Below are 14,771 nucleotides of genomic sequence, written 5' to 3' on the forward strand. Positions count from 1 at the left end.
GGATGTGTTCGGAAAACAAAAAGAATAATGATGGACTATGCATCAAATGCTCCACCTAAAGAAAAAGCTCACAATGACTAAGCGGGTTAAAATTGGAGCCCCCACGAGGAACTTGGGCTAAAGCCAATTATGATAGCTCTTCTCGTCCGATCCTAGGTAAATCTAAATGGGCTTTGTGACCAAAGATGAACACTGGATTTTGTTTGCACAAAAGGGCTTGTGATCCTCGTTTGGGCGAAGCATGGCCGGCTTGGGAGGCCATTCAAATAGGATTAGTTGTTGATGCATAGTGACGCAAAGCCAATTTTTGAACTCCATACCTGAGTTACCAATAAAAGAAAAAACACCATACTTGCAGGCATAATAGGTTGCTCTCTACCTTCATATGCATCAATATGTGATAAAGCTAGCACCGGATGGGCCCATCCAATGGTTCGATAATTATATACTAGGCATAATCTTTTTAAGCTTACGGGTGTTAATTTGAAAGCATTCAATTAGTGAGAGATTAGATAACTTATGTAATTAAGAAAAAAAAGGAGTGATACCATGAGTTTCAAAATTATAACTACCAGAATCACCCGTGTAACTTTTATTAAGAGAAAAGCACTCACAATAATACATATCTTCTTTTTTTTTTTTTTTTTTTTCAAGACCCAATTCATCCACACAACTAAATATTATATACACAGACAACTTTCGCTATCATCCATCGTACCTAACTAATGCTTTTGGTCCTAATTCCTAAACTCATTTGACCGCACACCAGATCTTCCAACGAACGCGGCGCAACATCTCAAACCAACCCAAACGATGCCCCCCTCCCCATCTCACAAAACCCATGGACCCCATCTCCCTCTGCACCCACTTCCCATCCCCCTGCCACATCTCCCCGGTTTCCCACTGCCTCGCTCCCGCCTTCCTGCCCGTCACTTCCGGAAAAGGTCACGCTGATAGACTACGGAGAAAGACAACCAGAGTTTGACAGCCGAGCAACAAAATCACAAAATTCCTCCTTCCACCGCAAACAAATAACCCCTCTAATCTCCTCAACCCCCGTACCATTCTATCACCCCCACCACCAGAACCACGCAACCTAGTTTTTTTCTTTGGTCAATTTTGGTGGTCTCCATAAAATTCCTTAATAAAATACTATTAATTCATAAGTAACAGCTCTCTCCGTGCGGCTATTAAGTTTCTCGTCTTCTTTCTTTCTTCTGTGTTGCGATCGGCGAAGCCCCTTGCTCCGTCGCAGCAGCAGCACCAGCACCGAAGAGTTCGAGTCCTAAGGCGGGAGCGAGATCTACCCCGTCGCATCGATCGCCGCTCTGATCTCGTCCCCCGCCTCGCGATCCCATCTCTTATATTAGAAGCTGGAGCCCCTCCAGGAAACGCCGCAGCCCTTGAAGCCGTCGCCGAACAACGGCCAGATCCGGTACCGGACGCCGTCTGCCGCCGATCTGATCACGACGTACGGCGACGCTGACGCGAAGATGAAGCAGCGGGCCGCCGCGGTCCGGCAGGAGCCCCTCGCCGACAAGATCCACCGCTACCGTGGGGCCATACTCCTCGTCTCGATCCCCTTCCTCCTCGTCTCCTTCGTTCTCTTCCTCTTGCCCCGCTCCCCCGCTGTCCCCTTCCTCTCCGCCGGCCGCAAGATCGTCCCCGGTGGCGGCGGCGGCGCTGCGGCGGACGCGGGATCCAAGAGCTACGCGGTCATCTTCGATGCCGGGAGTTCCGGGAGTAGGGTTCATGTCTACTGCTTCGATGAGAACTTGGATCTGCTTCACATCGGGGTGGAGATCGAGCTCTTCATACAGGTATCGATCGAGTAGGTTTGCGTCTACTTCTAGTTGAATTCTTCATTTGAGGTTAGAATTCGAGTAATGTGTGCGGCATTTATCATCTTTTGATCACTTCTGCGATGAGTTTTCTTCTCCTTATTTTTAACAAACGCCTTACAAATGTTAAATAGCGTCTCGAATACTTAGTCTCCATGTGAAGAGATATATAGATGTGACTGAATTTCTTTAAATGATTTTATGAATGAAGTCAGAATTTGGTTTAAGGAACAAATTGGTGAAAGTTGAGAGGGTCAGTTTACTTAATAGAAAAATGTGATTATAAACAGATCTTCTTTGTGATGACTCATGGTATCACCAAACGCCATTCTGTGGAGTGTGGTTTTGCATGGAATGTTTGTGGTATCATGAGTGATCACAATTCTAGCAGCAAGGTCTGTTTTATATGCATGACAATTGATGATTGACGATCATGGAAACCAAATTTTGGAGCTGTTATAGCTGAGTGAACTCTTTGGAAAACAAAGGTGCCAAAACTCTATATCACACACCTCTTTGTGAAGTTTAAGGATAGGGATATTACAAACTTCGGCGAGAAATACAGCCCAATAAAATCTTAGAAGATAAATACTTGTAATGCCTCTTTTCATGGGTCATGCTCTCTAGCAAACAATTTAAATGTGTGGGTTAGGAAGTTTTTCAAAGAGCTTGTTATTTGGTGTCATAATTTTTGTCCTTCATGTGCAGAAAAAACCGGGCTTGAGTGCCTTTGCTAAAGATCCCCAGGAGGCTGCAAATTCACTAATTCCTCTTCTGGCAAAGGCTGAAAGTGTAGTTCCTGCTGAATTGCGAGAGAAAACGCCTATCAGAGTTGGGGTAAATAATAGTTTCTTGGCGAATAGGATCGCATGGTGATTGTAGTTTGAAAGTTGCATGCTTGTTGTCATCAAAGGTCATTCATATGTTGATGCTTATCCAGGCAACTGCAGGGCTGAGAGCTTTGGGAGCTGAAACATCTGAAAAAATTTTGCAAGCGGTAATAATGTTGCTATATTCATCAGGAAAAAAATTTATTTTAAAGCTGGAAAGAGCAATTATTCTTATGTTTCATCTTTTATGTTCAATTGCTTTCAATGAGTTTCTAATTCCATAATTGCAGCTTTATCCTTGCAAGCAACAGTCTTACTGTTGCTTTAGCACAGCACATACAGAATATCCCAATATTTTCTTTGATCTGAACCTGCAATTTTACAGGTTAGGGATCTTCTTAACAGCAAGAGCTCACTTAAATTCCAGCCAGATTGGGTGTCTGTTCTTGATGGAACTCAAGAAGGTGCTTTTCAGTGGGTATGTTATCCAAACTTATTTATGTTGTATCTTTGGCATTTCAGTTTGGAAATACTATTTAGTTCTTTTTAATATTGTGATTGTTCTCAATATTGAAGCAAACTATTATTCATCTATTTGAAAGCATGAGTTATAAAAGGAAGCAGAGTGATTTAGATGATAGGCATCGTGAATCTTAGCATAATCATTGCTGAACATTGTTGTTGTCAATTCATATGTGCAACTTCCTAATAATAATGGAACCTCTGCAAGAGAATTGAGTATCATTTTACAATTGGCTGTTTGTTTCGCTGTCACTGACTGAGATTTTGCCAATATATACTTTTGCTATGTGGCGCGCGGGCACCGCCGGGCGGGGGGTGGGGGGGGGGTGTGGGGTGGGGCGGGGCATAGAGAGGGAGGGGTAGCAAGGATAGAACATGAGCCTTTTGGAAAAGGACAAGTGATCTTTTAACCAAACCGATCTCAACTAAAAAATGAATTCATGTTTCTTTATGCTACTTGTCTTGATGTCACTATATTGTGCATCCTTTTAGAAATCCTGTTTCCATAAACCAGCCAAATCTTGAAGCATGTGATAGCTGGAGTCTTCAATGACAGCCTTGTGCTTCTTTCTTGTATTTCGATTTGCACCTTCTTATAGAAAAATCAAAAAGTTAAGCCGCAATAATGAAATCTCCTCAAATAAAGAAATATAAGCATTTTTTCTTGTATTAAGGCTTGCTTTGTAATCCCTTTTTTCATTTTGAAAAAACTTGAATACTTGTGTTTAACCTTTTTGAGATAATTTTATTGTCCTATAAGGGCGTGGAGAAATAATATTTTGATTTTGTAAATATTCAGTGTTGTTCTAAGAAAATCCTTTGTGTAGGTTACAATAAATTATCTGTTAGGAAAATTGGGAAAGACACACTCAGACACTGTTGGAGTGGTTGATTTGGGAGGAGGGTCTGTTCAAATGGCTTATGCTATCTCTGAAGAGGATGCTGCAAAGGCTCCAAAAGTTGCAGATGGAGAGGACACATATGTGAAGCAGCTGTTTCTTAAAGGAACCAAATATTACCTATATGTTCACAGGTTTGACAATTCCCTTGATCTACTATCTGAGCTCTTGCTTTCTAATGTCTGTTTCAGGGAAGACTTTCTCTTGTAAAGTTAAAAAGGTATAGAACTTAATGATCATCAATCTGATTTTGGAATTTGGGCATCCAAATTCTAGCCATTTCTACAGTCAATGACTTGGAAAATGTCACCAACATTTCTAATGTTCTAAAATATAATCTTAACTGGGTTTTTTACCTTTTAGTTACTTGCATTATGGTCTGTTGGCTGCTCGAGCAGAGATTTTGAAGGCTGGAGGTGATTACAGTACTTGCATTTTGAATGGTTATAACGGTATGTCTTCCATTATACTTCCTAAGCCTTCCTGATTGCATTGAAAAAATTTTTTGAGTGGAAATTTATGTTTAAGTTGACATTTAATTTTATTTAAAAATTTTTGATGTTTCTATATTTAATTATCAATTATTATATTTTAGCTATGAAGTAATAGCTAATTGTTTTGAACAGTAGACTGGACTCGACCTGGTCTGCACCGTAATTGAAATATTTTTGGTTGAGCCTGGGTCGCACTTGACCCTGACCTAACTTGAATGACCCCTTGAGTCTAGAATCTTTTCCATGGGTCTAACCCCACCCAATCCGATCTATCAATGGGGGTTGGGTTGGGGGTCCAAAATCAAGCCCCAAACATGAAACTGAGTCATATTGGTTCAAGCATGCCCTGGTCTGACCCAACCTGTTGGCAGCCCTAAAGTACTATTTAATGCAGGAATGTTAAAATTTCCCTAGGAATATGGAATTTTCAAATTATATGTGTTGCTCCTGTAAATTTTGTGTGCTGTCTTTTGTTATATTTTCTTCATCCTTTTAAATTAGCACATCGCCTAAAACAGACAAGAGTTTGTGAACCTTTAGCATGTGCAATGGATTGATTGCATAAGAACACTATAAAAATTTAGAAGGCTACCACTTTTTATGTATCTCTAGAGGTACTTTTGACTTACTGTATCTGGAAAAACAGAAGCAATGCTCCCATTGCTGCTCTAACTCTTCTGCTAGCATTATAAAAGGTGACAAATTAACTGCTTATGCATTTTTATTTTTAGTTTTTTAAATCTAGAACAATGACAAATCTGGTAAGACGGATGCTTTAGGGCCCTTTTTGCATTGGCAATATGGTTTTTGCCTAAAGGCTTCTTACAGACATTTGGTAATCAGTCAGAATACAATGAACTTTTCTTACTGTAATCCTGGAGAGTTTCATATGTTGTAATGTCATGATCCTTAATCTGCTTGCGGATTTCTATTTAGATGATGCAACTTTAGAATGTAGTCACAAGTTCGGCACTTGGAAATGAAACAGCTAAAATATAATATGCAAATTCGAAAAAAATGCAGAAATTTTCCAGAAGTTTGGAAATCACTTAAAATAAACAAAAATCCAAAAAATATAATACTTAAAAAATATAAATTAATAATATATTTACATATTTATTCATGTGAAATAAGTGTTAGTGATATAAGAACAGCAACAAGTAGTTAAAAGATCATCGCCAAGAAAACATTAGATTATTAATGGTTAATTCATTAAGGTTTTTTAAATAAATTATATAAATCCATGTGTATATTCTAAAATTTGAGAACGCATTATGAATGTATGAATAATTTTTGATTTATTCATTTGTGGGGATTAACTTGGAGCACGATCTGCCCAATAATAAAAATCTAGAACAATTCAAGAAGTTTTCGTCATTGTCAATTCTATTGCTATTGTGCTTTAGAAGATTAATATACAATACAGATAAAGGATCAACACTTTATTCTTTTAGAATCTGTTAAATAAATTTGGCAGTAGATCTTAGTATCACTTTTGCATGCAAGTCCGTTTGAATGTTTTTCAACTCTAAAAGGCTAAAATTTGCTAGAATCATGGTAAACCAATGAAGATATATGGTACTTTAAGCTGCTATAATGGAATGTCATGATGACAACATTGGAAGATGCCGCTTAATTCCATTTTCTTTGCTTATTCTGAATCTCTGATTACAGGAAACAAATTCATGCTGTCTTCTTATTGTTTGATATATCTTTGGAATCTTCCTTCTGATTCTCACTTTTAGCTTTTCATATTTCCTCTCTCCAAAAGGGAAATACAAATATGGGGATGATGTATACAAAGCATCGGCCGCACCTTCTGGAGCTAGCCTTTCTAAGTGCAGAAGTGATGCTGTTAAAGCTCTCAAAGTTGATGAACCAGTATGTACACACATGAAGTGTACATTTGGTGGTATATGGAATGGTGGTGGTGGAGATGGGCAGAAAAATCTATTTGTGGCATCCTTTTTCTTTGATAGAGCTGCTGAGGTGATACTCTACAGTCTTTTTTTTATAGTCAAACATTATTTATGCTGTTTTTTGAGCTCTTACCTTCCAGTTTGTGGTACTAATTATGTGTCATTCTCTGTATAGGCCGGTTTTATAGATCCGAAGGTGCCAGTTGCGAAGGTTAGACCTTCAGATTTTGAGAAGGCTGCAAAGCGTGCTTGCAAATTGAATGTTGATGATGCCAAGGTTACCTATTCTCGCGTTTCTGTGGAGAACCTTCCCTTTTTGTGCATGGATCTTGTTTACCAGTACACCTTACTTGTGGATGGCTTTGGTATGTCAATCAAAATGAACTTGCTTCCATCCGTATAATCTCGTAGTTTTGTAAATATGATTCTGATCCCTATATTTGTATTTTGACAGCCCTGGATCCACATCAAGAGATCACACTAGTGAAGCAGGTGCAGTATGGGGATGCCTTCGTTGAGGCAGCATGGCCACTGGGTAGTGCCATCGAAGTTGCATCATCAGCGTAAAGGCAATCATATGAGAATTAGCGTTTGCAATGGTTTCAGATATTGGTGGTTCTGTGGCTCTGATTTTACTGGCAAACAATAATGAGAAAGCTCTGCCAATGTTGTCCTACCTGCTGCTACAGGATTCTGGTTATGCTGCAGTTAAGGAGAGATGGCTGTCGCAATTTTGCATTATAATTGATTGTTTTTCCATTTGTGACTGGGAAAGATGCATTTTGACACACATTCTTTGCCGATAGAATTCTTCCTCTTCTTATACAGCCCTTAAATGACATTTGATGATTATTTGTAAACGTTGTTACAATGACATAATTATCAAAATTGATATTGGTTCATATATGGTTTTTGCCAACTTTCTGTCAAATTCCAATTGAATTCTTGCCTGGCATGATTCTGCGAGATTATTAGGGAGAATGTAAACATTCGTTGGGAGTCGAAAGTGAAGGTTCAATCTTGATAATCGTCGGTCGATCCTAACATGTAGGCAAATAGGCAAGCAGTTCATATGCAAGAATTTGAGCAACCCTGATTCCAGATTTTTGGGTCATGAGCCGAGTCATTCGCCAGCTCGAATAATTTTCACTTGGAAAAATTTGTGAAGATAAACGATTATAGGAGCGGAAAACAACTTCCTGCTTAAAATGCTTGAATCACATCCATTCATTTAGCAATTAAATGTTTGCTTATTTATAGGTGATGCATCCCTGAAAATTCAGAAATGAATAATTACGGTGCCCTCTTGACACAGTTTTTTTTTTAAAAAAAACTTTATTCTTTAAAATGCCTTGAAAGCCAAAAAAGAGTAGGTATGAAATCCAATGGAGCTAATGGATATAATACTCACCTTTATTTTTCACGAAGCTTCCTGTTGAAAAGCTAGATGCTACACTTGTTTTATGGTAGAAGCTATATGCTATGCTAAACATTAACAAAAGTTCTATTTAAGCTGCCATGAATACAGGCGGGAGAAGAAAAGCTCCCACAGACAACAGCACACTCAAACGAGGGTACGAAACTCAGAACTGAGGCAAAGCTCAGGCCTGAAAAACAGAGAACAAAACTCACACTCAGAACCTCCCCCTGAAACCAGCAAGGAAGAAGTGATACGCCCAAATACAGAGATAGAAGTAACAACATTACAAAATGAACCAAAGAGAAACAAGGGAACAAAAAGTCGCAAAAAGTAACAAAAAGTCGCAAAAAGTCCAAGAAGCTGAGGCCAAAATCCAAGGCCATGAACAACAGGTTAATTGCCGGATGCACTCCCATCAGAACGTGCCAATTGCCTGAACAATGCACCGAGACCTGCAATGGAGAGCAACCAGATATCAAAAACCTGTGGTTGGTGCAAAAATGACTATGGTTCTCAAGGCCCTAATGAACGGAGAACTTCCTTACCTCGTAGGCCGTTCAAGTCCAGCAAATAGAACATTGAAAAAACTGCCAGGAGCATGTTTTAATGGTAAATTATAATGTATCCTCATAATGATGTCACAGAATTTTTGCTCTTTCAAAGTAAGTCTTCAAATGCCATAGCTGCAGACCAGCAACTCCCAAGCAAACAATAAGGGATAACAGACTCAACCAACCCATTCCTGAGGTTGTGCTTTGATTTAATCTCTGTGTTTCCGCCTCCCTTAAACCGAATGAGAACAACGGGATGGTAACTTTATTCTTAGTTACATAATATCATACACAACATTGAGAGGTATAATTACCTCTGATGCAGAAATATCATCTCTTCATGTATCGAGTCAATAACTAACTCCAACTTCTTCAACTCCAGCTCCATCACCTGGATGCAATGCAAACAATTGGATTAAGAATTTTTAACACAAGTTATAGAACGAGGTGCTCTGCCCACAAGATAACCATAAAATATAGATAATGTTGGAGACAACATACTCATAAATCAAAAATAACAAGCCTTTAGCCTTATTACCATTGAGTTTAGCCTTATGATTGCTTCTTCATTATACATATTCAGAAGGTGTTCCAACCTCAATCAGTGAGACATTGATGAACATGAGAATAAATTTCAAAATAACTATTTTGAAATTTAACTACCAAAGGTACCCTACCACTGAGTTACCTAATGATGAAAATGAATTTAGACACTAAAATAAAACAACCACATCTCATCATCCCCTAGCAACCAGCATGGGAACTGTTAGACTGACTTGACATATTTGCCACTGTCCAGTCAGTCTAACGATGGACATAATCTTGAATATCTTGAATATCTTGCTTGTGACCAGATGGACATAATCTTGAATATCTTCCCAGAAGTGGGACTGATGTACAGCATCATAAATCTCCTGACGAAAATAGGACTTTAGCATGTTGCACCACGAAAAAACAAAGAAAACTCATGCATCCTCTTGTATAAAGAATCTAGTAGAACATACAAGTACCTTCGAACAATATCCTTTATTTTAGCTTTCAAAGACCACATACTGTTTCTAAGTCCACTCATAAATAGCATTCTAGCAAGATTCCCTATCGTTTTTTCTACAAGATGAGTAACAGAACCCAATAAATTTCTATGATAAATAGATGCCTTCTGTCCAATTTCTTTAGCATGAGTATTATTGCTTATTTCTCAAGATTGTTCACCCAGATGGCCTAATGACAAGGACAGGTTGTGGTATTCTTACTTCACTTTGATTTTGGTGATGCACTACTCAGTTTATATGGTGATATGTGCACATAAGTACATTACATTATTCACTATTAGATGAGTAATTGTGGCCTGGTACAAAAAGAACCAAGTCACAAATCAAATTTGAATACAAAAATTACACCTCTATTCTAAAATGTCTGATTTTTGCAACTATATCTTCACTCCTTTTGAATTGTTCTACTTTTCCTTAAATTCTGATCTTTTCCTCTTCCTAGTTATTTCCCATTTTTGCCTTATGTATGATCATCAACATAAGAAATTGCTTAGAAAAATTCACCACAAAAGAAAGCAAATTGTGACTATGATCACAAACTTGAAACTTAACCCAAAGCCTCACAAAGCTTCGCTATAAATCGAGAAAGAATGTGCATGGCATCACAAATTCACAACCATTTCCTTACATTATATTAATTCACTCACTGTTGGCATAATGGCTTATCCTTTGGTTGAGAAATGAATCATCGTCTGCTAGGCATTCCAGTTCCCATGAATCCAGAGTATAAATTCGGAGCAAGGAAGAGTAAATTTCCTGAGGTCTTCTTTTCCAAGCCAATTCACACATAAAAATTAAATCTTTTTACGCAAAGATTAAATAATTGTTTGCAGTATAAACAAATTTGTCCCTATGAGAGATTTAAGGTGGAATCCACGTCCATTCTTTTCCTAGCTACAAATCAAGGAAAATCGTATACAGCATTTCAGATTCACAGCTGTTTTCTTCCTTGAACAACGCAAATAAATCAAGAGCAAACCAGATTTAGTCCTGTAGAACAGAATAAGATCATTTCCGAACAAATTCACTTATAAAAATCAAATAATTTTGGCCAGAAACCAGATAATTATTATCCCTGCAGAAGAATTTGTGCTCAAGAAAGAGATTTTGGGACGGAATACGTACATCGATCTTCTCTTTCTTGGCGACAGAGGTCCAGACCTTGGCGAAGATCCCAGTCTTCCACTCGAAATCCAGCGAGACGGCGGCGTCGAGCTGGAACTTTGGGGACCAGAAGCACGCGGTGTACCGCCCCGCGATCCCCGCCTCGAAGGCGAACTGCCCCGACTCCACGCTCTCCGCGTTGTGGACGATCTCTCCATTGGGATCACTCACCTGCGACCCAAACCCAATTCCATCCAATCCCCTCTCCATCTCTCGATCAGAAAGAAATCAACAAAAATTAGTAAAAGGAAAGTGCTAAGAGATTACGCTGGCGGAGATCTTGTGGGCGGAGGGCGGGTCATCGGCGACGCGGAAGTGCGCGACGGAGAGGACGCCGGCGGCGAGGTCCTCTGTGAGGCATTTGACGCGGCCGGAGGGGATGTGGAAGACGAAGGCGAGGGGAGTCGCAGGGAGGAGAGAGAAATTTAGTAGTATTAGGAGGAGTGAGAGGAGAAGGATCGAGTCCATTTCTCCTTCGCGACCGAGGGTTGGACCCGGGAGACGAGGCTCGGACAGGGAGACCATGGAGTTATTAGAGTTGGTGACGCCACCAACCGTCGGTTACGATGGCATTATTGTGGGTGATCCCGTTTGGCACCGCACTGGAAGAAGTTTCTGTGATAACCAGGAATGCGTATAGAGAGCTCATAGTTCAAATGGTGAATGAGCAGTCCAATCGTCTGAATTTTTTTTATCTGTTTAGAAGCTTCTTGTGATTCCTGAAGTTTTTTTTTTTTGGTGGAAGATCCTTCGGAGGAGCCTTCCACTAAAGGCACTGCTGATCCACAAAGCACTGGCTGGATTGCAACGACAAGAAATCTTTCTGTCGGATTCTACCCTGCCCCATGATCTATCCCTTCTTGTTCAGTGGGATGCAATAGGGTTTACTTATATTAGAGGCTCTTTTTCTGTTTGTTGTTTTTTGTGATCTTCTTCCACCAAAAAAAAAAAAAAAAACCAATTTGGCGCGAGTTTCGTTGCCTATGCCGTCTTAATCATGCAAATGTGCATGAGCCATGAGCATAACTCCTGGATGGCTTAAATGTGATCAAATAGTAGAATTTATAAGTTTTATTTCGAAAGAATTCATGTGTTTGTATTTTCTGAAATCACGTCATCTTATCCATACAGCAATTTTAGTTGAATATATATTCTTATTCCTATATAAAGAATATGGGAAAAAAGAATTTCACAATCAACATCTTTGTGGGTGTCCGTTGGAACTCTTTCCTCCATCAGCTTGTAGTCTAAATTGATCAATTTCTTCTAGGCTTCCTATTTGCTTCTCATCTCAACAGCAAGCGTGAATGTTTAAGCAAAGTGTTCAGAGGCCTTGTCCTTTGAGCACCATGCAACGCATCCTTCGCTCGCTCCATCACCTTATGATCATAAAATTAGCTTATCTTAGATCAGCTTTTTCTCAATTATATCCAAAGGAAGGGAAGACTTGAAGGATTTACCTTTCCAAGCTTACCCTTTTTGTATGGAACTGCTCTATGGTTTCCAAGAGATGTGGGAGGAGATTTTCTGCTGGCCTCTTCCCCACAAGACCTCCCATTAGCTCTGCTTCTTGTTACCATCTCTAGACTTCCTGTATCTCTGTGAGGCAATATTTGTGGAAGGCTGGATTCCTGGGAATCCATGTAATTGGTAACACACGTTAGAACAAGAAAACTTTTGCAGTTTAATTTGCCCATTTGCTAATAATCAAATAAGTTTGCGTACCAAGAGCAATACGGTGGCACAATGCTTGAGGACCTCTAGATTCATACGAACATCATCAAGACTTCTGCAAGTAGGAAAATTGTAAGCATTCTAGCGTTTTTCAGTGCACAACATACGTAAAAAAGATCATCTCGTGGTAGGTGATAACCTGTGCTTTTGCTGACCAAGCCCAAAGTACGAAGCCAAGGTTGCCATCTGACATGAAGTTCAGAATAATCTCTTCAAAATGTGATTCGTAACCAGCAAAATGTATAATGAGCAACGTAATTACTTGCACTGACCAGCAATTTTTTTCATGGACAGAGAAATTTGTTATTCCAAATAATTTTCCTTGTAAAGCAGCCAATAATTCAAAATGTACTGGTCATTCTACAATTTGGTTTGCAGTGTTATTAATCACTCTCGCAGCTAGATTATCATATGAAGTTGGTAATTAAATTAAGAGAACCAAGTTTAAACTAAATGATGTCGGTAGTTTGAATATTATTAGAAATAATTGATTTCAAATATATTAAGCATCTTGCAAACATGAAATATTTTGAGGGAAAACACTTCTAAATCTCTGAAAAGAGGATTAGATGGCTGGTAAAAATTTCTTTTCCTCACCTTGAGATCACCTGCTCGCTTGCCAAATCCACGATTTAAGACAGCTAAAGAATCGATCATTCCGATAGGCTCCGGAGCAGGCCGACCAATATCCGCAAAGGCTTCCCTGATCCTAGGACAGTCAAACCTTTGAATATTATGTCCAGCCCACACTCTCCCTGCCAAATTCCAGCACCAACCAAATGGATCAGTCATAATTCTCTATCCTGTGACAATGGCTCTGCTAAAATTTATATACCTACCATTCAAAATCTCGAAGATCCGGTCGGCGACCTCCTCGAACATCGGAGCGGCGGCAACAGCCTCTCGGGTAATGCCACTGAATCTTTTCGGTGACACCATCGACAAGTCCCCCGGTCTGATAAGGGTGCAGTAGCTGTCCACCTCCGCAAGCTTCCGAGGACAAACTAGGATGGCTCCAAACTCCAACAACCAGAACTTTCGCCCAGCTCTGGCCGGCGTTGTGGTCTCCACGTCGAAGAAGACGATCTGATCACCCATTTGGCTGCCGACTCCTTTCCTTTCTTCTCTCTTTTCCTTCTTCCTCTGGGCATGGGCATGGGCATGGGAATATTATTAATACTGTTGGATGGAGAAGGTTAGGATGGATGGAGAGAATCTTCATGGGTTTGTTTGGCTTGCAGTTCAAGTAGAAGGTAGGAAGGAAGGAGTCCTTACCTTCTTTGGGTCAGTTTATGAGTCGTCCAATATCCGAAGCAAACATAGAGAGAGAGATAGAGGTAGGATGGACTAGGAATAATCGCATTGACGTTGAGGAGATGCAACGGTTGATTCCAACTTTCAGTAGCAGTTTACTTTTTAGAATGGGCGGCTAGGTGGAGGGTGCATTTCTTTAAAAAGTGGTGCCATGCTGTTGCTTGCTGGATAGGTTACTGTTTGATTGAAGAGGATTTGCTTCCCAAAGCAATGCTAGTTGCAACTCAACCGCACCAGTGAATGGGTCAATTTGTTAATATCCTATAGCTGAATTCAGATCATGTATTGCTAAATTCAAATCCAAATTCCAGACCCTACCTAACCTCCAATCCATTATGAATTGCTAACATTTATTGTTAAACTAATTTGGGCTTTATCTAGGCAATGAGATGAGGCAAAAGAATGGTAGGCTTGAGAAGGGATTAGAGGAGAGAGAGCCAAATATTGCTTTTCTCATGCCAAATCTATAAGAGAAAGGGGTAAAACAAAAACTTTACCGCACTACGAAGATGGAGAAAAAAATAGTAATGATTTATCAATTGACATGAGCTAATGATTTAAAAATGAAGGCACATGTAATTGTATTAGATTGAGACAACAATTAAATATTATATGACTTATGATTTTGAGTCCTAGATTCTTATCGGATCTATTTTTTCATCGAGCTCTATAATTACTACACACCCGACCCAAAGCTTAATAGGTCTGTTTTTTAGATCAAAATTCATATTTTGAATTAGATTTGTATGAGAGTGATAAGATGGACGTTCTTATTCTCAACTAGTCTACATATATCCTTATTAGATTTGAATAATACTGGAGTATAACTTACACGTGTGTGCATATTTCATAAAGAATTATTTTTTTTTCCTTTTTTTTTTTTTTGTTCCTTTGGGAATATAGTATCTATTCTTATCAGTTTATCATCTTAAAAACTTTTTATCCCCCCCACAAAAAAAAAAAGATCACTAAATATTGGTGTTTATTATTGTTACTTCATTTATTGGCATTATATGATCTTATAGGCCTGT

The 14,771-nt window shown here is 39.2% G+C and overlaps 3 protein-coding genes across 5 annotated transcripts; 1 reads left to right on the plus strand and 2 right to left on the minus strand.

Annotated features, from left to right (window-relative positions):
- The first annotated feature begins 1,118 nt into the window (after window positions 1–1,118).
- LOC105044896 (probable apyrase 1) lies at window positions 1,119–7,409 on the plus strand. The gene is made up of 9 exons (XM_010922978.3): window positions 1,119–1,820; window positions 2,550–2,678; window positions 2,782–2,838; window positions 3,057–3,149; window positions 4,021–4,226; window positions 4,456–4,544; window positions 6,358–6,575; window positions 6,681–6,870; window positions 6,960–7,409. The coding sequence occupies exons 1-9, from the start codon at window positions 1,494–1,496 to the stop codon at window positions 7,070–7,072; spliced, it is 1,422 nt and encodes a 473-aa protein (XP_010921280.1). The 5' UTR covers window positions 1,119–1,493; the 3' UTR covers window positions 7,073–7,409.
- Window positions 7,410–7,991: 582 nt separating this feature from the next.
- On the minus strand, window positions 7,992–11,357 carry LOC105044897 (transmembrane emp24 domain-containing protein p24delta9). Of its 2 annotated transcripts, XM_029264535.2 has the most exons (5): window positions 10,960–11,346; window positions 10,654–10,863; window positions 8,791–8,867; window positions 8,471–8,708; window positions 7,992–8,377 (listed from the first exon to the last, which is right to left on the minus strand). In XM_029264535.2, the coding sequence occupies exons 1-4, from the start codon at window positions 11,215–11,217 to the stop codon at window positions 8,564–8,566; spliced, it is 690 nt and encodes a 229-aa protein (XP_029120368.1). In that variant the 5' UTR covers window positions 11,218–11,346; the 3' UTR covers window positions 7,992–8,377; window positions 8,471–8,563. The 2 variants fall into 2 exon arrangements, with proteins under 2 accessions (XP_029120368.1, XP_010921281.1); XM_010922979.4 differs by lacking the exon at window positions 8,471–8,708 and having other exon boundaries at window positions 10,960–11,357.
- Window positions 11,358–11,745: 388 nt separating this feature from the next.
- Window positions 11,746–13,556, minus strand: LOC105044898 (protein NEN4). Of its 2 annotated transcripts, none has more exons than XM_010922981.3 (6): window positions 13,266–13,556; window positions 13,024–13,181; window positions 12,566–12,612; window positions 12,418–12,481; window positions 12,167–12,323; window positions 11,746–12,071 (listed from the first exon to the last, which is right to left on the minus strand). In XM_010922981.3, the coding sequence occupies exons 1-6, from the start codon at window positions 13,522–13,524 to the stop codon at window positions 12,004–12,006; spliced, it is 753 nt and encodes a 250-aa protein (XP_010921283.1). In that variant the 5' UTR covers window positions 13,525–13,556; the 3' UTR covers window positions 11,746–12,003. The 2 variants fall into 2 exon arrangements, with proteins under 2 accessions (XP_010921283.1, XP_010921282.1); XM_010922980.2 differs by having other exon boundaries at window positions 12,153–12,323.
- Between the last annotated feature and the right edge of the window lie 1,215 nt (window positions 13,557–14,771).

Source organism: Elaeis guineensis, chromosome 5, assembly GCF_000442705.2.
Source record: "Elaeis guineensis isolate ETL-2024a chromosome 5, EG11, whole genome shotgun sequence".
NCBI classification, from domain to species: Eukaryota; Viridiplantae; Streptophyta; class Magnoliopsida; order Arecales; family Arecaceae; genus Elaeis; species Elaeis guineensis.

What these genes read in the sequence shown, in the direction of transcription:
- LOC105044896 (XM_010922978.3), top strand. Translation starts at nt 1,494, where the DNA reads ATGAAGCAGCGGGCCGCCGCGGTCCGGCAGGAGCCCCTCGCCGACAAG. An exon ending in AAACGCCTATCAGAGTTGGG is followed by an intron (nt 2,679 to 2,781) that starts GTAAATAATAGT and finishes ATGCTTATCCAG; the next exon opens with GCAACTGCAGGGCTGAGAGC. An exon ending in TCTTTGATAGAGCTGCTGAG is followed by an intron (nt 6,576 to 6,680) that starts GTGATACTCTAC and finishes TTCTCTGTATAG; the next exon opens with GCCGGTTTTATAGATCCGAA.
- LOC105044897 (XM_029264535.2), bottom strand. Translation starts at nt 11,217, where the DNA reads ATGGTCTCCCTGTCCGAGCCTCGTCTCCCGGGTCCAACCCTCGGTCGC. An exon ending in CCCACAAGATCTCCGCCAGC is followed by an intron (nt 10,864 to 10,959) that starts GTAATCTCTTAG and finishes TTTGGGTCGCAG; the next exon opens with GTGAGTGATCCCAATGGAGA. An exon ending in CCAAGAAAGAGAAGATCGAT is followed by an intron (nt 8,868 to 10,653) that starts GTACGTATTCCG and finishes CATTGCATCCAG; the next exon opens with GTGATGGAGCTGGAGTTGAA.
- LOC105044898 (XM_010922980.2), bottom strand. Translation starts at nt 13,524, where the DNA reads ATGGGTGATCAGATCGTCTTCTTCGACGTGGAGACCACAACGCCGGCC. An exon ending in AGCGAGCAGGTGATCTCAAG is followed by an intron (nt 12,613 to 13,023) that starts GTGAGGAAAAGA and finishes ACTTCATGTCAG; the next exon opens with ATGGCAACCTTGGCTTCGTA. An exon ending in GTGCCACCGTATTGCTCTTG is followed by an intron (nt 12,324 to 12,417) that starts GTACGCAAACTT and finishes ATGGATTCCCAG; the next exon opens with GAATCCAGCCTTCCACAAAT.